This window comes from Neomonachus schauinslandi, chromosome 9 (genome assembly GCF_002201575.2).
Source record: "Neomonachus schauinslandi chromosome 9, ASM220157v2, whole genome shotgun sequence".
Lineage (NCBI taxonomy): Eukaryota > Metazoa > Chordata > Mammalia > Carnivora > Phocidae > Neomonachus > Neomonachus schauinslandi.
Genome location: NC_058411.1, coordinates 2,520,677 through 2,543,792, shown reverse-complemented (window position 1 = coordinate 2,543,792; position 23,116 = coordinate 2,520,677). Strand labels below are relative to the sequence as shown.

The following is a 23,116-nucleotide window of genomic DNA, read 5'->3' as shown; positions in this document are numbered from 1 at the left end:
AAGCTTCAGGTTCTCATCACTTGCGTGGCCCGGCGCTCTGACCGGAGGCACGTGTGTCCACTCTGGGTGTGGTAACCCCCAGGCTGCTTGCCCAGACTGGCCTGTCAGATATTAATCCACTTGTGCCCAAGAGTCGCCTTTCCTCTACCACCTCTTTAATATATCGGATTGAGTGTGCATTAGTTTTCTTCAACACAGTTATTGTAAATATTATAGGATTTAATTAACCTATAATTGTCGCATCTAAACTTTAGAAATTAAGGCAGAATTTAACTGTTTTTATACCCATGTATAAGCAAGTGAAATAAAATATGTATATTTAAATCAAGAAACCTAGTCAGAGGTTTTCACGATCACATATTTTGGAAAGTTCCAAAGATGTGACTTTTCTAACGTTGCTACTTCTCGTGCTTAGCCTACATGTGGAGCACACGATGGGATTTTTGGCCTCTCTATAGCTTGGTGTGGATGTCCAGATGCAGTTGCAGGTTAGAAATTGCCATCACAGATGGAAAAGTTTAGCATTTTCAGTAAATATGTTTGCAGGAACTTTCTTTTTACAGTGGTTTTTAGTTTGGGGGCCTTTGAACACGCTATCAGCTTTTGAACTATACTTACACTAGATAGTGTTATTCCGATCTGGCCAGCTCCAGTGGATACCCATTTACCATGTGCGTGGGCACTCAGCAGGGTATGTGTTGATGTTGGCACTCGTCCCTTGGCCACTTACTTTTCTCTATTTGATTTATTTTTATTTTTTTAAAAGATTTTATTTATTTATTTGACAGAGAGAGACACAGCGAGAGAGGGAACACAAGCAGGGGGAGTGGGAGAGGGAGAAGCAGGCTTCCCCCGGAGCAGGGAGCCCGATGTGGGGCTCGATCCCAGGACCCCGGGATCATGACCTGAGCCAAAGGCAGATGCTTAATGACTGAGCCACCCAGGCGCCCCTCTCTATTTGATTTAAAACATTATTACCTCGAGTTTTTCAGTGCCTTCTAGTATCTTTTCCCCTCTCAACTTTTAAGATTTATTTTATTTTAAAGAGAGAAAGAGAGGGCACACAAGCAGGGGTAGGGGCAGAGGGAGAGAGAGAATCTCAAGCAGACTCCGCACGAAGTGCAGAGTCAAACACGGCCCTCGATCCCAGGACCCTGAGATCATGACCTGAGCCAAAATCAAGAGTCAGATGCTTAACTGACTGAGCCACCCAGGCACTCCTCAACTTTTAATTTTTTTATTAAAATACAATAATATGAAATTCTTTGGATCTAAATATGGACAGAATTTTATTACATCAGGTTCACATATGCTAGCCATTTTTTTATGTTGTTACTGCCATTATTATTTTTCTCCTTGGGGTTGTTGAAGAGTGGTTTTTATATTATACTACGTTACATTTTTTTTTTTTACGTTACATTTTTTAATAAGAAAAAATTTATCATTTAAAGTATAGTTCAGGGGCGCCTGGGTGGCTCAGTCGTTAAGCATCTGCCTTTGGCTCAGGTCATGATCCCGGGGTCCTGGGATCGAGCCCCACATCAGGCTCCCTGCTTGGCAGGAAGCCTGCTTCTCCCTCTCCCACTCCCGTTGCTTATGTTCCCTCTCTCACTGTGTCTCTCTCTGTCAAAGAAATCAATAAAATCTTCAAAAATAATATAGTTCAATGGTTTTGAGTATATTCACAATATTTTAAAATATCAGCACTAATTCCAGAATATTTTCATTCATCCCAAAAAGAAACTCTGTAACCATTAAAAGTTACTGTCCATTATTTTCCCTTTGCCCCAGCCACTGGTAACCACTAATCTCCCTTCTGACTCTGGATTTGCCTATTCTGAATATTTCATATAAACGAGATCATATAGTATGTGGCCTTTTGTTTCTGACTTCTCTTATTTAGCACAGTGTTTTTAGGGTTCATTCACGTTGTAGCACGTCTCAGTATTTCATTCCTTTTTATGGTGCAATAATAGTATATTGTGTGGATGGACCACATTTTGTTTATCTGGTCATCTCTTTCTGGGGCCCCTTGGGCTATTCTTTTTGTTTATTATGAATGTTGCTGCTTTGAGCATATGTGTACAAGTCTTTGTGTAAACATGTGTTTTCGATTCTCTTGGGTATATACCTAGGAGTAGAATTTCTGGGTCAAATGGTAACTGTTTAACTTTTTGAGGAACTGACAAACTTTGCCACAGTGCAGGCACCATGTTGCATTCCCTCCAGCAGGTGTATGAAGGTTCCAGTTTCTTTTATGTCCTCACCAACACTTGGAATTTTCCATTTTCTTTTTTTTTTTTTTAATTTATTCATTTGAGACACAGAGATAGAGAGAGAGAGAGCATGAACAGGTAGAGAGGGAAAGGGAGAAGCAGGCTCCCCGCTGAGCCGGGAGCCCGATGCGGGACTCGACCCCAGGACCCTGGGATCATGACCTGAGCCGAAGGCAGACGCTTAACCATCTGAGCCACCCAGGCGCCCTGAAATTTTCCATTTTCTTTTATTATAGCCATCCTAGTGGCCAGTTTCTTTTATGTCCTCACCAACACTTGGAATTTTCCATTTTCTTCTATTATAGCCATCCTAGTGGCTGTGAAGTAATATCTCATGATGGTCAGCTTTTTTTAAACATTAATGTTTTTAATTGACATAAAATTCACACAACATAAACTTAGCCATTTTAAAGTAAACCATTCATGCCATTTAGTACATTCACAGTGTTGTATAACCACAACCTATGTGTGGTTCCAAAACATTTTCATTACCCCAAAAGGAAACACCATACCCATTAAGCAGTTAGTCCTCATTGCTCTTCCCCTCAACCCCTGGCAATGACCAGTCTGCTATGTGTCTCTAGGGATTCACCTATTCTGTGTATTCTTAGAAATGGATCACGTGGGCGCCTGGGTGGCTCAGTTGGTTGGGCGACTGCCTTCGGCTCAGGTCATGATCCTGGAGTCCCTGGATCGAGTCCTGCATCGGGCTCCCTGCTCGGCAGGGAGTCTGCTTCTCCCTCTGACCCTCCCCCCTCTCATGTGCTCTCTCTCTCATTCTTTTTCTCAAATAAATAAATAAAATCTTTAAAAAAAAAAAAAAGAAACGGATCACGCTGTATGTGATCTTTTGTTTCTGGTATCTTCCATTGAACATAACGTTTTCCAGGTTCATCCATGTTACAGCCTGCACTATTGCTTCATTTCGTTTTATGGCTGAATAATAATCTATTGGAGATCCCACCTTTTGTTTATCCATTCATCTGTTGATGGACATTTTGGTTGTTTGCGCCTTCTGGGTATTGTGAAGAGTGCTGCTGTGAGCATGTGTGTACATATGTCTGAGTACCTGTTTTCAGTTCTTTTGGGTTTGTACCTAAGAGCGGAATCACTGGGTCATATGGGAATTCTATGTCTAACTGTTTGAGGAACCACCAGGTTGTTTTCCACGGCAGCTGAACCATCTTATGTTTCCACCAGCAGTGTATGAAGGTTCCAATTTCTCCCATCCTCATCAATGCTAGTTATTTTACCTTTTTAGAAGAATTACAGCCATCCTGGTTGGTATGAAGTGGTAACTCATCGTGGTTCTTACTTGTATTTCCCTAGTGACTAATGATGTTGAACATCTTTTCGTGTGCTTGTGGGCATTTCTGTATCTTCCTTGGAGAAATGTTTATTCATATATTTTGCCCATTTTTAAATTGGGTTGTTTGTCTTTTTGTTGTTGAGTTGTAAGGGCTCTTTATGTATTTAGGATAGTAGACCCTTATCAGATATGTGGTTAGCGGGTATGTTCTCCCATTTTGTGTCTTTTCACATTCTTTTTTTTTTTTTTTTAAGATTTTATTCATTTATTTGAGAGAGAGAGAGCACCTGTCATGAGTGGGGGGGTTGCAGAGGGGGAAGCAGACTCCCTGCTGAGCAGGGAGCCTGATGCCTGCTTGATCCCAGCACCCAGAGACCATGACCTGAGCCAAAGGCAGCCGCTTAACCTCTTGAGCCACCCAGGCGCCCTGTCTTTTCATATTCTTGGTAACACCCTTCTATGTACAGAGGTTTTCAAATTTGGTGAAGTCCAGTTTATCTATTTTTTGTTTTGTTGCTTGTGCTTTTGGTGTCATATCTAAGAATTCTTTGCCAAATCCAGGGTTATGAATATTTGCCCCAGTGTTTTCTTCTAGAGTTTTTTATGTTACCTCTTACATTTTAGTTGGTAATCTCATTTGATCCTAGTTTGTATATAGAGAGTGATGTAAGGGTCCAGGTTCATCCTTCATCCTGTGGTTACCCAGTTGTCCCAGAGACTGGTTTTGGTATCCTTATCAGAAATCATTTAGCCATAGCTATATGGGTTTATTTCTGGACTCTCAGTTGTATTTCATTGGTCTGTATGTCTGTCCTTATGCTGGTATATTACACTGTTACAATTACTGTAGTTTTGTAGTAGGTTTTGAAGTAGTAAGTTTGAGAAGTGTGAGTCTTCCAACTTCATTTTTGTTTTTCTTTTTTTTTTTTTAAGATTTTATTTATTTATTAGAGAGAGCACATGAGAGGGGGGAGGGTCAGAGGAAGAAGCAGGCTCCTCGCTGAGCAGGGAGCCCGATGCGGGACTCGATCCCGGGACTCCAGGATCATGACCTGAGCCGAAGGCAGACGCTTCACCGACTGAGCCACCCAGACGCCCCTCTTTGGTGTTTTTTAAACATCTGTTATTGTTACTTATTTCTAATTTAATTCTTTTGTGGTCAAAGAACATACTTAGTATAACTTCTTCTTTTGTTTTTCCTGGTAGTCTTTCCATCCTTTAAAATTTATGGAGACTTGTTTAATGGCCCAGCATGTAGTTTATCTTGGTGAATGTACCGTGTGCACCAGGACGTGTGTGCTAAATTTGGGTATGGTGTTCTAAAAATGTCAGTTAGGTCAACTGTTGTTCAGATCTAAGTCCTTACTGGTTTACTGATTCGTTTTGTCCTATTGTTCTTTTTTTTTTTAAAGATTTATTTATTTATTTATTTGAGAGAGAGAGACTGAGAGAGAGAGCACATGAGAGGGGGGAGGGTCAGAGGGAGAAGCAGACTCCCCGCTGAGCAGGGAGCCTGATGTGGGACTCGATCCTGGGACTCCAGGATCATGACCTGAGCCGAAGGCAGTCGCTTAACCGACTGAGCCACCCAGGCGCCCCTGTTTTGTTTTTAATCTTATTATTGGAAAAATAAGGGAGGTCCCTGTGGTTTGCCTTAGATTTGGGATATTAACAAAGGGGAGAGTGGTTTGTGTTGATATTAGCAAAGGGGAGAGAGGTTGGTGATTTAGGTAGGGATCAGATTGTGAGAGGTCTCTATGACATGCTAGGCCTTAGGATTTTTTTTTTTAATTTTATTTATTTATTTGACAGAGAGATAGCACAAGTAGGCAGAGTGGCAGGCAGAGGGAGAGGAAGAAGCAGGCTCTCCGCTGAGCAGGGAGTCGGACGTGGGGCTCGATCCCAGGACCCCAGGATCATGACCTGAGCCGAAGGCCGTCGCTCAACCAACTGAGCCACCCAGGCGCCCCATTTTTGTTTTTCAATGTTGTCTTGGCTCTTTGCAGTCCCTTGCAATTCCATATGAATTTGAGGCTCAGATTTTTCGTTTCTGTCGAAGAAAGGCCATTAGAGCTTTGATAGGGATTGCATTGCATCTGTGGATCACTTTGGGTAGAGTATTAGGGTTCTCCAGAGAAACAGAACCCATGTGTGCGTGCACACGTGTGCATGCACATGCTTGTTTAGAAAGACATATTTATTATAAGGAGTTGGCTCTCACTGTTAAGGAGGCAAGCAAGTCCCAAGATCTGCAGGTAAGTTGGCAAGCTGGAGAACCAGGAGAGCCAATGGCCTAGTTCCAGCCTGAATCTGAAGACCTGAAGCAATAAGAGCCAATGGTATAGTTCCTGTCTAAAGGCCAGCAGGCTCAAAATCCAGAAGAGCTGATATTTCAGTTCAAATCCAAAGGTAAGAAAAAAGCCAATGTCTAAAGTTTGAAGGCAGATAGAAAGAATCCTCCTTACTTGGAGGTGAGTCAGCCTTTTTGTTCTATTCAGGCCTTTGATTGGATGATGCCCATCCATATTGGGGAGGACAGTGTGCTTTACTCAGTTTACCAATTTTAATGTTAATCTCATCCAGCGCTCTTACAGAAACACCTAGAAATAGTGTTTGACCAAATATCTAGGCACCCTATGGTCCATTCACGTTAACACATAAATTAACCAACAAGTAGTATTGCCGTTATAACAATATTTACTCTGCTAATCCATGTACATAGACTCGTTTTGGAGCTAACAAATGTCTTGCTGCTTAATTGTGTCTTCTTTAATCTCAGCAGTTGTTTTGTAGTTTTCAGTGAACAAATCTTTTACCTCCTTGGTTAAATTTATTCCTAGGTATTTTATTCTTTTGAATGCTATTGTAAATGGAATTGCTTTTTTAATATACTTTTTAGATTGTTTATTACTGTTGTATAGAAACACAACTGATGTTCCTGTCTTAATCCTGTACCCCACAACTTTGATGAATTTCTTTATTAGCTCTAGTTGTTTTTCTTGTGAATTCTTTGGGATTTTCTATATGTAGGACCATGTCATCTGCAAATAGAAATAATTTTACTTCCTTCTTTCTTATTTGGGTGCTTTTTACTTCTTTTTCTTGCTCTGGCTAGAGCTTCCAGTATAATGTTGAATAGCAGTGGTGAAAGCATACATCCTTCCCTTTCTAGCTGTTCTTAGGGTGAGAGCTCTCAGTCTTTTGCCATGAAGTGTGAGTTTTTCATAGATATCCTTTATCTTGTTGAGGTAGTTCCCTTTTATTCCTAGTTCTCTGAGGGTCTTTATAATGAAAGGGTGTTAGATTTTGTCAGCTATTTTTTTTCTACATCAATTGAGATTATTGTGTGGTTTTTTTTCTCCCTTGTTCTAGTAATGTGGTACATTACATTGATTGATTTTCTTACACTGAACCACTCTTGCCTTCCTGGGATAAATCCCACTAGGTCATGGTATATAATACCTTTAATATGCTGTTGGATTCAGTTTTCTATTTTTTTTTGTTGAGAGTCTCCTTCATTTTTGAAGAATAGTTTTTGCTAGATACAGGATTCTTAGTTAATTTTTTTCATTCAGTCCTTTGAACATGTCACGCCATTGTCTTCTGTCCTCTATGACTTCTGATGAGATGTCAGCTGTTACTCTTTTTTTTTTTTTTTTTAAGATTTTATTTATTTATTTGACAGAGACACAGCGAGAGAGGGAACACAAGCAGGGGGAGTGGGAGAGGGAGAAGCAGGCTTCCCGCCAAGCAGGGAGCCTTACGTGGGCCTCAATCCCAGGACCCTGGGATCATGACCTGGGCTGAAGGCAGACGCTTAACAACTGAGCCACCCAGGTGCCCAGCTGTTACTCTTATTAAGGAAATCCTTGTATGTATGGAATAGCTTCTCTCTCGCTGCTTTCAGAATTTTCTCTTTGTTTTTCCACAGTTTGATTATAATGTATATTAGTGTGGATTTCTTTGAGTTTAGCCTATATGGTGTTGAGCTTCTTGGATGTGCAGATTAATATTTTTCATCAACTATGGGAAGTATTTGTCCACTATTTCTTCAGATATTCTTTCCAACCCTTTCTCTCCCTCCTGTCCTTTGTGGAACTCCCCTAATATATATGTTGGTGTGATGATGATGCCCCACAGGTCTTTGAGGCTCTGTTCATTTTTCTTTGTTGTATTTTCCCTTCTGTAACTTACACTGGATAAACTCAGTTGACTCATCTTTAGGTTCTCCAATTCTTTCTTCTGCCTGCTAAGTTCTGCTCTTTAGCCTCTATTGTATTTCATTCCAGTTATTGTGCTTTCCAACTCCAGAGTTTCTATTTTGTACCTTTAAAAAATTTCTCTTTATTGATATTCTGTTTTGTGAGCCTTTGTTCTGATGGTTCCTTTTAGTCTTTGGACATGGCTTCCTTTATCTTTTTGAATACATGTAAAATAGCTGATTTAAAGTGTTTATAAGTCCAGTGTCTGGGTTTCCTCCTGGACAGTTTCTATTTTTTGCTTTTTCCCCTGTGTATGGGCCATGCTTCCATGTTTCTTTGCATGCTTTGTAGTTTTTTTTTTTTAATTGGACATTTTTAATATTATAATGTGGCAAATCTGGAAATGAGATTCTCCCTTCTCCCCAGGATTTGTTGTTATAATTGTTGTTTGTGTAATGAATTCTTGAGCTAAGTTTGTAAAGTTTATATTCTTTATCTTGTGGTCACTGAAGTCCCTGTTCGATTAGCGTAGTAGTAAGCTAGTGATTGGACACAGATTTCCTTAAGTGCCTACAACCAAAATGATCTCCCAGTCTTTTCAGATGGAGTCTTTATGAGTGTTGGAGTATGCTTTCAACACTCAGCTGGGCAGTCAACAACTCTTACTTACCATTCACTTTCTCTGTACAGAACCTGAAGGTCAGCCAGAGGCTTAAGGTCTTCTCAGGTCTTTCCTAAGCATGCACACAGCCCTGGGCATTTGTGTGGCCTTCTAGATTCCCAGAAACACATTGGAGCTGTCAGAGCCCTTTTCCCCCAGCTTTTCTTCTCAACATTTTGGTTAATCTATTATTTCCCTCAGTTGTTACTGATTGCTCCAGGCAATGGTGACTAATAGATTTGCCCCTAAATGTTTTCAGTAACCACTCCGCCTACCACCATCACCAGTAGCCACCTCAGCATTGGGAGAATTCTGAGTCTATTAAGGTAAAGCTAAGTGCTTTGAGTTGGTCAAAACAAACCACCGAAATTCTTTGCAAATGAGGTCTGTTCTTCTCCACTACCCCTCCACCTCCTGCCAAATACCTGTCCCAGGATCACAGACTGTTATCCTCCAGGCCACTATCCTGGCACACGGGTTCAGGATTGGGTAAAATGCCACTGAGCTCACTGTTCTTACCAAGATTCAGCTGGTTTCTCATGATTAAGTGTGCCTCTGATTGCTGCAAGCTTTTAGTTAGTTTCCAAGGTCCCAAAGAAGTTGTATCTATCTGATGGATTTTGCCAGGATTTTTTTCCTGCTTTTATTGAAGGATAAACTTCTGGAGTTTCTTACTCAGCCATTTTCACTGATACCACTCATTAGTCTGTTGTGACTAATTGTGACTAACTTTGAGTTTGCCTAATTTAAGTAACTGCACCTGATTTCAGAAAGGATTTAAGATGGCTTAGGGAGGTGAACAAGATAAAAGATAAAATATTTTTCGTATTTGTTTTGTGCCTGTTGGTTAGAGGGCATTCTGGTCAAAACTGTGCCCTCCCATGTTGCTACTGAAAACTTGGTCCTGCAGATTGAAGTTTTGCTTCCTTTGGTGATCTTGAGGTTTCTATCCTCCCTCTTACATAGATTGAAGGGAGCCTGAAGCAGATTCACCTCCGTGGTTTCTCCATCTGCGTGACTTTGTAGATGGTCTCAAGGTGATCACCACATTACTGTCCAACTTTAGGAAAGCTCATGATTGTCAGCCTCTGAGTTGATTATGAAAAATTTGCCTCCAGTGGTGGTTTTTCCAAATCCAAACTTCCTTTTCCTTGGGACAGAATAGGTGAGTATTTGTCTTATTTTAAGACTTAAAGACATCGTTCCTGTTATCCTAGTTGTTTTAGGAAGTGATTAGATGATTCTCGCACTTTAAATCAGAACTGACTTTTCATAGTGACAGTTGATGGCTGGTAGAATCTGGGATGATCAGTACACCTGAGAGTATTCATCTATCCACCTGTCCTGGCACCTGCTGAGGTGTCTAGCTCCTGTTTTCCCTGGGTCAGCTAAGGCCCACATCTGCCATCTCACTGATGCAGAAGGTCATGGGCCTACCCCCAGGGTCCGTTCAGGGTTCATGTCATTTCTGACTTGAACAGCTCTTGTATAGGAAGAATGTTTTCCTTGAGCAGTGTGAGTCTATTTGACATAGTGGCTTATTTGCTAGTTTTATTTGAACATAATATTCTTCTTTTGAAAACGATTTTGTAATAGAGTTGGAGCTGCTTTCTATTTTAGTTTCATATTTGCTTGTTGTTCCTTTTTCATCAGCACCACCTGTAAGATAATCTGAATATTTTTAAAAGGCCAAGATCTGGATAAATTTGACTACATTAAAATTAAGAACTTCTCTTCATTAAAAGACATAAATAAAGTTAAAGCCATCCACAGACTGGGGGGAAGACATATTACAGGTGTACGTTTAACAGTCAGAATATGTAGGTCACCCCCACAAATCAGTATTGTAAAAGATAATAGCCCAATTAAAACATGGCAGAGTGACACAGTCGGGCATTTCACGGAAGGAAAAGCATAAGTGGCCCATGAGCCCATGAATGTATGAAAAGATGCTAAACCTTTTTAATCATCAGAGTAAGAAAACAGAAACCATTGTACTTGCTAGGTTGGCAGAACCTAAGATGTCCGATTCCCAGTGTTGGTGAGGATGTGGATTAAGAGAAACATTTATGCTGCTTTGCTTTGGAGAGCAGTTTGGCCCTAGCTTGTAAATTGGCTGTGCATACAACCTGCAGATCAGCAGTTCCTCTGGACTCTAGATGCAGAGTCCCTGGCAGGGATTGGCAGACTTTTTCTGTAAAAGGCAAGATGGTAAATAATTCTAGGCTTTGTGGACCACATACAGTCTTGTCATATAGTTGCCATTGTTTCATTTGTTTGTTCAACCCTTTAAAAATCTAAAATGCATTCTTGGCTCAAGGAAATAGGCAATAGGTAACCATAACCTAACAAAAATCGGCTACTGGCTAGATTTGACCCACACACTTCAGTTTGCTAAACCCTGATCCCCTGATCTAGAGTACAGACACCCTAGAGAAACTTACACAAGGGCCCCAGAACAGATGTGCCAGAATGTTCAGAGCACACTTTTCATAATAGCAAGGACTGGCAGCTGTGATCAGAAAATGGCTAGGTCACTTGTGGAATATTACGCAGCAGTGAGAATGCATGAAGTAGAACTACTGCACACAGCAAACATGGGTGAAAACTTACAATGCTGATGGCAGAGGGCTACATATGGTGTGACAGCGTTCTATGAAATTAAAAACAGGTGAAAGTATATTTTTTAAGAAGAAAAATATATATGCTAGAATTACAGATGCAAAGTTCAGGCTGACATTTGCTTCTGGAGAGAGGCAGGACGACAGCTGAGGAAGAAGCACACGGGTAGGTGGTGACCGTTAAGCACGTGGTGGATTCTGGGGCTCTTTTTTTGTTGTATTCTTGCCTTTCCTGTGTATTGTACATAATCTTTATTTCGTTTTATTTTTTAAGTAGGCTCTACCCCCCCCAACTTGAGGCTTGAACTCACAACTCTGAGATTAAGAGTCACATGCACTACTGACTGAGTCAGCCAGGCGCCCCCTGCACGTAATCACCTTTTTTATGTGTCGGATATCACCTAATGCATTTTTTTGAAGGAAGGGAGGATACCAGACAGGGAGGTCTTAGAACCCACCCAGCTGTCCTCCCTGAAACAGTACTTTGTTTGCCAGAGGTATGCTGAGTGGCTCACCTGGGAGGTTTGAAAGACATGGCTATAAGCCGCTCTTGGGTGGTAACCACCAGTACAGCCCTTGAAGAGCTGTAAAGAGAACACCCAGAAGGAGGGCCTTCTTTGTTCAAAAACAATAGTGAGGTTGCTGGCACTGAGTGTGTGCTGTTCCTTCCCCATTGAAAAGACCTTGGCACTCGTGTCAGAAATCAGTTGACCATAAACATGAGGGTTTATTTCTGGACTCTCAGTTCTCTTTAATCGATCTGTATGTCTAACGCCAGTACCACAGTGTCCTGAATAATTTGTAGTAAGTTTTAGAGCAAGAAAGTGTGAGTCTTCCAGCTCTGTTCTTTGTTGAGATTGTTTTGTCTATTCTGGGTCCCCTGAATTTCCATCTGACTTTTAGGTTCTCCTTATTAACTTCTGCAAAAAGAACCAGCAAGGACTGTAATAGGGGTTGAGACGCATCTGATCAGTTTGAGTAGTGTGGCCACCTCATCAGGTGTCGAGTCTTCCAACCCATGAACATGGGATGGCTTCCAGTTTATTTACATCTTTGATGTCTTTCAACAGTGTTTTGTAATGTTCAGTATACATATGTTGCCCTCCTTTGGTTATGTGTATTCCTGGATATTTTATTCTTTCTGATGCTACTACAAATGGATTGTTTTCTTAATTTCATTTTTGGATCGCTCATTGCTAGTATATAGAAATACAATTGATTTTTATAGATTGATCTCTTATTCTGCAACTTTGTTGAATAAGTTTATTAGTTCAACTCCTTTTTAGTTGATTCCTTTGTGAGTTGTATATGCAGGATGATGTCATCTGAAAACAAATAGTTTTACTTCTTCCTTTCCAATCTGGATGGCTTTATTTCTTTTTCTTGTCCTATTGCTGAGAAGGGGCTTTTAAAACAAGGCTTGGGGCTAAGTAAGATGGGGAAACAGCCCAATCCTTGTCAGACCTCCTGACCACTGTTGGCGGGAGGACGTGTCTTCTCTGTATGCAGTGCTGCAGAGTCTGCAGATGGATTCAGCATAAAATATTACAGTGACGCCTGATAGTGCTAGGACAGTTAGGGGTAGTATCTGCTTTTCAGGTGAAGAGAAGTGAGGCCCTGAGGATCAATGCTGTGCCCAAGGATCCACCTCAGGGAAGGACACTGGGGCAGCCTTATCACCCAGGCCACTAAGTGCCAGATGTCCTGCCTGGCTGGTTCCTCCCCCGGAACCCCTAACACCAGGTTCCCCGACCGCCTAACAATGCTGTGTCTGCTGCTACTCCTTCTTGTCCTTCTCTGTTGGAATTGAAATGATACCACCAGTCCCAACTCACAAAGCCGCCCCGATCTCCCCAAAACCAATGTGATATCTTTCTCTTTTGAAGATCTGCAGCCCTTTATAACTCCCGTTCTTACATCCTCTGCTTGTTGATCCTGGAGTGCTCACCTCCTCTCCTCATGACTCCCTCAAAGCTCTCTAAGGATGGGGACAGTCTCCTCTATCCCTGTGTCCCTGATATGTGAGGTACAGAGCTGTGTATGTTGTAGGTGCCCAGTTGTATTTGTTGAAATAAAATGTGTTTGGTTTGGCAAACCTTTGCAGAGTCACTCTTGTGGAGAAAGGTGCTCCTGCCCATGTAGAAGGGTGGTGGGCATGCCCCCCACCCCGGCATTCCCAGGCTGAGGGCCGTGATGTTTGCACAACAGTGTAGCCAGCAACACTCTTCAGGAAACACCGTCGAGGCCGAAATAAAGTGGGAAGTGCAGTGAAATGGGGTGTTGTCCTCTAAAATAATATTTGTTTAATAGTTTAGTAAATATTGGAGAAATATGTAATTTACAACCTTTTAGAAGTGTTCAGCAGTGATTACAGTACTGTAAAATGCACATCACCTTTGACCCAGCAGTTCTGTTGCTGTATGGTTGCCTAAATGTGCGAAGATAGGTGTTCAGGAATGTTCACTGCAGATGGTCATAACAGCAAAACATCGGGGCGCCTGGGTGGCTCAGTCAGTTAAGCGTCATGATCTTAGTGTTGTGAGATGGAGCTCTACGTTGGGCTCCAGTGGGGAGTCTGCTTGGGATTCTCCCTCTCCCTCTGCCCCTCTCCCTCCCCGCCCCCCCCATTCGTGCTCTCGCGCACTCTCTCTCTCTCTCTAAAAAAAATAAAATCTTTTTTAAAAAAAATAGCAAAACTTCAGAACCAGCCTAAGTCTCTTAATGGAACTGGTTATATAAATTATGGTAAACCATCCAGTAGAGTGCTATATGCAGCCCTTCAAAATAATAAAGTAGATCTGTATATGCTGATACAGAAAATGGCCAGAATACAGCGTTGGTTTAAAAGGAAGCTGTTGATTAATTTGCATGTGCGACACAGTTTGTGTGGAGGGAGAAAGAAGACACGTTTTCTTTACATGCATTTGCCATTTCTGGATGTCTCTATGCTCTCACAGAATGCCAGAAAGAGAGCATCTGCCTCTGGGTATCTGCAGTCGGGGGATCTGGTCCTTATTCTTTGCACTTTACACCCCCATATTTTAGTTGTTTGTTGTCTTCTCTGAGGGCACATACTATTATAAATGAAAGTCTTTCTGTGCTCCCGCATATGTCCGTCACTGACCACAGCATTGGGCAGATACAGATTTAGTGTTAGAGTCTCATACTTTAGAGTATATGCCGCTATATATAAATGTCACAAATTAACCAAACCCAAATGGAGCCATTTTGAACAGTTATTTTGTAATATTTTTTGTTTAGATTTTAAATTGAAATATAATTCTCGTACTATAGAATTCACCGCTTTAAAATGTCTGGTTCAGCAATGGGTTGTAGTGTATTCACAGAGCTATGAACCCATCCCCATTATCCAGTTCCCGAACACCTCCATCACCTCAGCAGGAAACCCTGCATGCATTAGTACACACGCTCCCCATCCCCCAACCCTGGCAACCATGAATCTGCTTTCTGTCTCTGTAGATCTGCCTGTTCTGGACATTTCATGTTTAGACCATTTTCTTATGCTTCTTTTTCCTCCCTTGTGGATATAAGGTAGAGGAGGTCTGGTGTTTCTCTGGTTCCTGCAGCCCAAGCACTGTAGGGCGTCTTTCCCTCCTTCCCCAAAGGCTCATTCTCCAGCCTGCAGCCTAGATCGGGAATGGGCCATGCGTGGGACGAAATGCAGGGATGCTGGGTAGGATTGTCAGAGGCTCCCAGTGGCCCATTGCAGAGATGCCCACGTTGGCACCCTGCATTACAGGTGAGTCCTGACACACCTGCTGGCCATGGGCTGTCCTCTGCCCTTTAGGACGGGGCTGCTGTGATGTTTTCTTTGATGTGCCTGGGATACCTTTTGCATCTGTTCACTTAAGTAATGTACAAAAACAGAAGATCCCAAACTGTATTCTTTACTTGTTTATACAGAGTATGACATGTTGTAGGTAAATGAACATTTATTATTTATCATTAGTTTGATCCAAAGCTAATTGTCTCTCAGGTTTGAAATAGGAATTACCTTTAAAGAATCAAATATTTCTCTCTTTTTTTGAAGATTCTATTTATTGGAGAGAGGGAGCACGAATGGTGGGGAGGGGCAGAGGGAGAAGCAGACTCCCGGCTGAGTGGGGAGCCCGACATGGGGTTTGATCCTGGGACTCCAGGATTGTGACCTGAGCTGAAGGCAGACCCTTAACTGACCAAGCCACCCAGGCACCCTGAGAATCAAGTATTTCTCCTTAAAAACTGTTTATTGAACACATAGCTTCCTACATACCATGGGCTAAGATACTAAACCAAAGTCATAAGTAGCTTATAATCTAAGGAGTTTTCAAGGCTGGAAGCTCCAAGATCAGATCTAAAAGCTGAAGAGTTTTCTTTTCCTGGAAGAGTCGGTTGTCATAGAAACACGGCTTGGTACTAGTGGCCCAGACCTCACCTTTACCTCTGTTAGCTCAGCTGTGTACTGGGTACCTTCTGCCCATCAGGCACTGTGGTTTGTGAACAAAACTCGTGTCTCCAGGGAGCTTACGTTCTGCCTGAGAAGAGAGACAATTCACACGAGGCACGCAGAGTTAGAGGGTGGGAAGTGCCATGGAAAAAGCACAGCAGGGCAAAGGGGGTCGGGTGAGTGGGGTTGGCCCGGGTGAGCCTCCTTGAGAAGGTGGGGAGGTGCATTCCGGGGGGTGGGGGAACCCAGAGCATCTGCAGAAGCAAGGGCCTGACATGGAGAGTGGGAGAGGGTCACACATTGCCAGAGCTGACATGGCCACTTGGCAGCAGATCGGCTCCTGGTCACCCGTTCTCTCTGACGGGCAAAGTAAGCACCAGGCACCTTCCCGCTTAGCATCTTAATGAAAAGGATTCTGGTCAACAAATTGGTGAGCAAAGGGCTGCTGGCCTTTTGAGGTCATTTTGAAAGCTTTTTTTGTTTTCATAAATGGATTTCACAGGAGGCTCCCACTCTTTGCCACAGCGATGTTCTATTTTATTAAAACCAGCCTGAGTGTGGCTAGAACACCAGTTCATTTATTTTTCAGATGTTAGGCTGCTGGCGTTCTGTACAGCCCTAGTCGTGAAACGTTCATTCTTTCAGCCTCAAAAAGAGGCAGAACAAGGCAGTGCGAGGAACAAGGCTCTAGAGAGTGGACTGTGCACCCAGCAGGCCGTGGCCTGGGCTAAGGGTCTGCCTCCCGTTCCAGCAAACCCGAGGCACGCTGCCAGGCCCCCGTACCAGCTCCCGGCAGCCTTGCACTGACGAGAGAAGGGAAGGGGATGAGGCACAGACACCCGCAGCCTTGTGAGTAGAAGGGATTTGGCCCTTATTTTTATAGTTAGCAGAAATAGATGGATTGAGCAAGAACACAGTGTAGTTTGGAGAGACCTGGTGAGCTTTGCAAAAAATTCCTCTGCAGGTTCACCAGATGTGCTGCCGTGCACTTCAGCTGGAGGCCTGCGCAGGCTGAGATCTCTGTGGCTCGTGTCTAGGGGCTGCTCATTTTGCCTGTCGATGGGAACTTGCAGGTGGGACCCAGCCATGTGTGCACTTGTCACCATGTGCGGTAGGACAGCCTGCCCACATGGACAGGAGACCCGCTCAGTCGTTCAGTCGCGGTGTGCCCTCCACCCGCTCCATCCCCGCACGACAGCGGCTGTAGCTCCTCACCGGGTGCACCCTGAGGCTCTGTGGTGCATGGCGTGGGCTTGTGGTGAGGCGAGGCGGGGCCAGGCCGGCCGCCTGGGCAGAAGCGGGTGACAGTCACAGCGTGCCCAGACTGGAGCCTTGTGGGCACACTCATGGGGTCCGTGGGGGGGGCAAAAGTCGCATGAGGAGTCTGCAGACACCATCCAGCAGTGCCTGCTGTGGTTGGAGTGAATGACGCTGTTCTGGGCACGGGCTCCACAGCGATGCCGTCGCTGTGTGCTCGGCCACCCCTGAGGCACGTCACGGGACTGCCATCGGCAGTGAGGAGAACCAAGAAATAAAACTGGCTGAGAACGACTTGCTTTGGCCAAAATATCAAAATGATGCATAGAATTTTTAGGTTACAGTCAAGTATTACCTGTATTTCCACGACCCTTAATGACACAATCAGTACCTTTTAGAGGTCTTCTGCACAGTAATGGTAACAGTCATGTTTGGCTGACGTCGAAAGGAAAGATGCACGCTTGCTCCTGTCTTGTTCCCATCACGTATTAAAGTCAGGAGGGTTCTTGAGCGTTACTTAAACTGAAAAAACCCCACAGCTCTCAGGCACTTTTCCATCCCCAAACCTGTGTTTCTTCTCCTTGCACGGGAGGACGCGATAGCATTTTACTCATTACTGTTACTTTCTCCCCCCACAGAATTTCCCTTTCCTAAAATGGAGCCAAGTAAAAAGATGGACTCCGCCGGCACCCTGCAGACTAACCCACCGCTAAAGCTGCACCCTGAGCGCGGCGCCGGGACATCCGTCTTCGTCCCTGAACAAGGAGGCTACAAAGAAAGGTTTGTGAAGACCGTGGAGGACAAGTACAAGTGTGAGAAGTGCCGCCTGGTGCTGTGTAACCCGAAGCAGACGGAGTGCGGACACCGGTTCTGCGAGACCTGCATGGCTGCCTTGCTGAGGTAGGCCCCGCTGCCCAGCTTCTCCAGTCTCTCTCCCGCCCGCGCCATCACTTCTCCAAACAGTACGTTCGGAAGGTTAAAAGCTCTGAAGAAACTCAAAGTTCTCTGAGCCTCGCCTGTGAATCATTTAGGGAACCTCAGTAGAACCTCATGCCTGAATTTTCCAGGGTGTCTGTGACTCGCAGCCTGGACTGCCCAGCCCTGTCCCACAGATTCCTGTCTCCTCCCCACCAAGCACCTCCCGAAAGTCACTCCTGCACCTGCCACTTCCCAATGGTGCTCGCCACTCTGGCCCTGTGCCCCCGTGTCCCCTCCCTGTGTTGCTCTAGAGGCTTCCGGTTCCATGGAGAGACACGCCCATTAGCAAGTGACAAAGGAGCCCTGAAGGTGCAGGTGCTCTTGGGGGGCAGAGGCTGAGGAGGACAGGGTCAGCGGGGAGGACTGAGTATGTCCCAGCCTGGGTAGGAATCGAGCGTTTGTGTGCTTACCCAGCAGTCAACAAAGCACGCACGAAGCCTTTGGAAGCCCTTGGCAGCTAAGTATCATTGACAGTTTAGAATCACGGAGGGAGTCTGGGAGGCAGGCTGGAGTTTGACAGCACAAACAACATTGTCCAAGTGAGCATCTTGGTTCATCCCCCAGGTATTTTCTGGGCATGGTGCTGGGCACTGGGGGTTATGGCAGGATGCTCTCAGACTTGGTCCCCAAGGTCAGGGCACAGGGGCCTGGGAGGGCTGCCCACTTCTCCTCCTGATTCACCGCTGAGTGCACGGCCCTTGATAACCACACTGCAGGCAGCCTTCCTCCTTGTCATCCTCCCCCTGGGTACTTCTGGCTGTGGTCTTACCCACTTATCCCAAACAATGAGCTCAGCTTCCCCTGCTTTGTGGCTAAAATGACTCTTGAGTCAAGCTTAGTGATGGCAGAGCAGACTCAGAGCACCAGGTTTTTCTCACCATGCAAACCTGGACAGAGCGCTGGGCCAGGGTAGGGCTGCTGGCTGTGGGGCTCGGGGTGGGGGGCGGTCCCTAGAGCTAGGGATCCAGAGGGCTGTTCCTCTTCTGGTTTCCCTCCTTTTTCTGTCCCTGGCTCTCCTCCTGCTCCATGTTTTTGCAGGTGTCAGGGGATCCCACTCAGATGCTACTCAGCCCTAGGGTCTAAGGATGTAAAAAGATTTGTATGATTAAAGCAATTTAGCAGAGGCTTCATGTTAGTATAGTTTAAATGAAAGCTTTTATTTAAAAACACATTAATTTTGTCTCTCATCATCCCTCAGTTCTCCTGCCTAGCTTCCCAGGCTTTTGGAGCCTCCCCACTGTGCCCAGGGCCCCGGTGTATACATGTCCAGCCCTGCGCCCTCCTTCCCAAAGCCTCTGCTGACGCTCCCTGTCCTGGATTCTGGGAGCCCTTGGCTGTCTAGGGCAGGGGCCACGGAAGTAGAGAGGGCTCAAACTTCATTTTATTTTTAATCTTAGGAGATGGTTTCCAGGCACAAGATGGGGTTAGAATCAAGTCCAAAAAAGGGCAGCTTGGGAGCAGGGGCTCTTGTCCTGCGTTTGGGGACAAGAATGATATAGTGGACGAGTGGTTTCCTTAGACAAGGTCAGTGTTAAATTCCCCTGTTAACTGTGGAATTGCATTGGCGTTTCAGTATATTGTGAAGGAGAATAGCTTATGGAGTAAGTACTGACTGTTTTTATAAAGCAAGACCATTTGTAGGCCCTCCTAATAAGCTATGGACGCTCACACCACAGAGCTTCTCCACAGAGAGCTAGTTTTGGTTTCTGAAATAAAATTTCACTTTTAATTGAAAGGGGCTTTCCAAGTGGGACTGATCTAAGCTGTGCTGCTTAAAAACTTCCTTATGAAAAATTACCATTAAAAAATTGAGCCCTTTTCTCCTGTGGCTTCATATTTGAACCCGGTTCGCCGTGGCATCCTGGGGCTCTGGTCGCTGCCGTGAGCTTCGCACAGCGGGTTGACCATCCATACTGGTTCAAGTGAGAATAGGACTTCCGCTCTGTCTAATGTCTTCATGGTGTGTTTTCCCTTCAGCTCCTCAAGCCCAAAATGTACTGCGTGTCAAGAAGGCATCATTAAAGATAAGGTATTCTTGGGATTTTAATAAACGACCTTGTCAAATGCTTCGGTCATACTTGGCCTGCGGCTTGCACCCAGTGCTCTGGACATGCTCGGATTGCGTCTGGGGCTTGACCGCGGGTGCTGCAGGGTCGAGGCAGCAGAGCTGCCCAGCTGGGGGACCTTGGCCAGGTACCTCACCCACCTATGTCCTTGCCGGTGACGGCAGTGGCCCCACCTCCAGAGACCCCGGGATGGCCTGCCCGCCACACAGCTGGGATTCGGCTGGTCTCCGGAGTGCAGCGGGATTTGCTCTCCGCCTGCCCCTGTGCGCCACTCCCAGTTGTTAGACGGATGTGGGGTTTCCACCCTCCCCCGCCGCATGGTTGTGTGTGCCGGTGAAAACTCTCTGTCAGAGCGGGCTCTCGGGGCCTCTGGGGGGCGCCCACCAGCTTCCCTCCTGGGGCTCTGACCCCCCCCCCCCCCGCGCCCCCCCCCCCCCCCCCCCCCGCCCCGGGGCTCCTCTGGTCATCTATGCATTGCCAGGGCCCGCTAGGCTTGCTTTTAGTTTGAAAGGACTCATTCTTAAAGTACTTAAAATATCAATAAAAATGTATGGTACTAATATTTTGATTGATGAACCTAACAATTTTTTAAATGTAGGTCATTAAATTGTACAATAAAATTCCTGCTCTGGGGTTTTGTGTCCAGAGCACTTTGCAGATTAGGTTTGTGGTCAGGGCCGCCCAGATGAGTACGAGGATTTGAGGATCCAGGCAGTAGGGGCCCCTCCGCAGGCAGAACAGGGGCGCCTGGTGTAACTCCTCTGGGCAGCTTAGAGACGGAACTGGCACCATGACCACATCCCTTGTCTCCCTCAGCGTTTCCCTGCTGCTGCAGGCTGCGCTGCATCGAAGGGAAGGGGTTGTTTCCAAGAAAACAAGTCACTCAGCTACCCCTTATCTTAGCACGGCCGCTAGCTTGTTAACATGTGTTCGACCCATGTGATCGAGGTAGAGGTTCAAACACCAGACCTTGTCTGTCTCATTGTTCAGAATTATTATCCCTATTTTTTTTCTTTTAAGATTTTATTTATTTGCGAGAGAGAGAATGAGAGACAGAGAGCATGAGAGGGAGGAGGGTCAGAGGGAGAAGCAGACTCCCCACTGAGTGGGGAGCCGGATGTGGGGCTCAATCCCGGGACTCCAGGATCATGACCTGAGCCGAAGGCAGTCACTTAACCAACTGAGCCACCCAGGTGCCCTATCCCTATTTTTCAATGGCATTAGTAACTGAAGAAGAATTACTAGTTTTGTTGGAGCATCATGAATGACACTGACGAATGCCTTGGATCCTCATGGGAAAATGGGGCTTGGAGACTGAGATCTGCCCTCTGCAGGTAACTGTGGGGCCTCAGGTTCCTCCTCTATACAATGGGAAAGTTGCAGTAAATCATCTCGGCTCTCAGATGCTATACTTTCAATATTTTGATATTGCCAGTCTTTGTTTTGTATCCGTAAAGTTAAACTCAAATGACTTAAGAAACTTAATGCCACAAAAAGGAAGCTTATTTCCTACTGGCTAAAAATACCTGTTTGGTGACTTTAGTGTGTTTTTGAAAAGGTCATGTTTATGAAGGATTAGATTTGACTCCAAATTATTTTTAACTCTTAACAGCTGTTGATTCTATTTCTTTGCCTGTGGAGTTGAGAAAGGCATATTAAGGTCCTGTCTGTTTTTTTCACTGTTACAGAGTGTTAACATATAGGAGTTTCTTAGAAACGCCTGAAGATGAAGACGGTCTAGACTCTTGCTAGAAGGAATGAACCTGCTTGTTTTCTAAGGGAAAAATACAATTAAAGAAAGAAATGTTTTCATTTTCAAAGGGAAACATTTTTTTTTTAATTTTTAAAAAATTTTTTGAAAAAGATTTTATTTATTTATTTGACGGAGAGAGAGAGACACAGCGAGAGAGGGAACACAAGCAGGGGGAGTGGGAGAGGGAGAAGCAGGCTTCCTGCGGAGCAGGGAGCCCGATGCGGGGCTCGATTCCAGAACCCTGGGATCATGACCTGAGCCACAGGCAGACACTTAACGGACTGAGCCATCCAGGTGCCCCCAAAACGGAAAGATTTTCATTATTGGATTAACTTAAGTCATTGCAAGATTTATTAAAAAGAGGTTTTTTTGGGAGGGTTGCCTGGGTGGCTCAGTTGTTAAGCGTCTGCCTTCAGCTCAGGTCATGATCCTAGGGTCCTGGAATCGAGCCCTACATCGGGCTCCCTGCTCGGTGGGAAGCCTGCTTCTCCCTCTCCCACTCCCCCTGCTTGTGTTCCCTCTCTCGCTGTGTCTCTCTCTGTCAGATGAATAAATAAAAATAAAATCTTAAAAAAAAAAAAAGAGGGTTTTTTTTAGTAGCAGGCTAATACTGCCTCCTTTTTGGTGAAAAATGAGTTACGAGGGACCAAACCTTAGGAGAAAGAACTAAAATGTTTTACAAACCATCTGCAAGATATGATCTTTTACAGTAGTCTTGGTGTTTCTTTAGCAAGCGACCTAAAGAGGCATTGAGTGATAGTGGGTTCTGCCCTTGTCCCTTGATAGGATGTTCCACCCATGGACAGCGCCACAGAGCTGGCTCCTGGAAGTCTCCAGAGTCCAAATACGAACCTGGCCCTGGTGCATCCCCACCTTGAGATTATGTCAGAGTTAATTATTTGGTGTAACTTGTTTTCATTTGGCTTATCTAATAAAAGACGGTAGTTAAGATTGTATTATTTAAATTGTGACTCTTAGTGGGGACATCTCCTTCATTCTATTCTAGAAATTAGAAATTAAGTTGGTCCTTAATGCTTTCTGAGGTCCACTTAAGAGATGCACTCATGACTTTTTTAAAGTGGTTTTGCCTTCTCTGAAGTAGCAGCATGTGGAGATTAAGAAATATTAATCCTCTGAAATAACTATCTTCCCATTTCAGGTGTTTAAGGATAATTGCTGCAAGAGAGAGATCCTCGCTCTTCAGATCTACTGCAGGAATGAAGGTGGAGGTTGCACAGAGCAGTTGGCACTGGGACACCTGCTGGTAAGTCCTAGGGGGCCGTGCTCCATGCTCACAGTAAGAAATAGAACATCTTGGGGCCCTGGGGGGCTCAGTTGCTTTAGCGTCTTGATTTCGGCTCAGGTCATGGTCTCAGGGTGGTGAGATGGAACACCCGCCCGCCACCCCGGTTGGCTTCGTGCTCAGCAGGGAGTTTGCTTGAGGTTCTCCTTCTCCCTCTCCCTCTGCCCCTCCCCCGACTCACACACACTTTCTCACACTCTCTCTCTGTCAAATAAATAAATCTTAAAAAAAAAAAAGAAAGAA

The 23,116-nt window shown here is 44.7% G+C and overlaps 1 protein-coding gene across 2 annotated transcripts in view; it reads left to right on the top strand.

Annotated features, from left to right (window-relative positions):
• TRAF3 (TNF receptor associated factor 3) overlaps positions 1-23,116 on the top strand; it is a 51,444-nt gene that overhangs the window by 5,106 nt on the left and 23,222 nt on the right. For both annotated transcript variants that reach the window (XM_044918072.1, XM_044918071.1), the window contains exons 2-4: positions 17,412-17,673; positions 19,729-19,780; positions 22,730-22,834. In XM_044918072.1, the coding sequence (XP_044774007.1) occupies positions 17,429-17,673; positions 19,729-19,780; positions 22,730-22,834 (402 nt within the window). In that variant the 5' untranslated portion in view covers positions 17,412-17,428. The remainder of the gene's footprint in view (positions 1-17,411; positions 17,674-19,728; positions 19,781-22,729; positions 22,835-23,116) is intronic.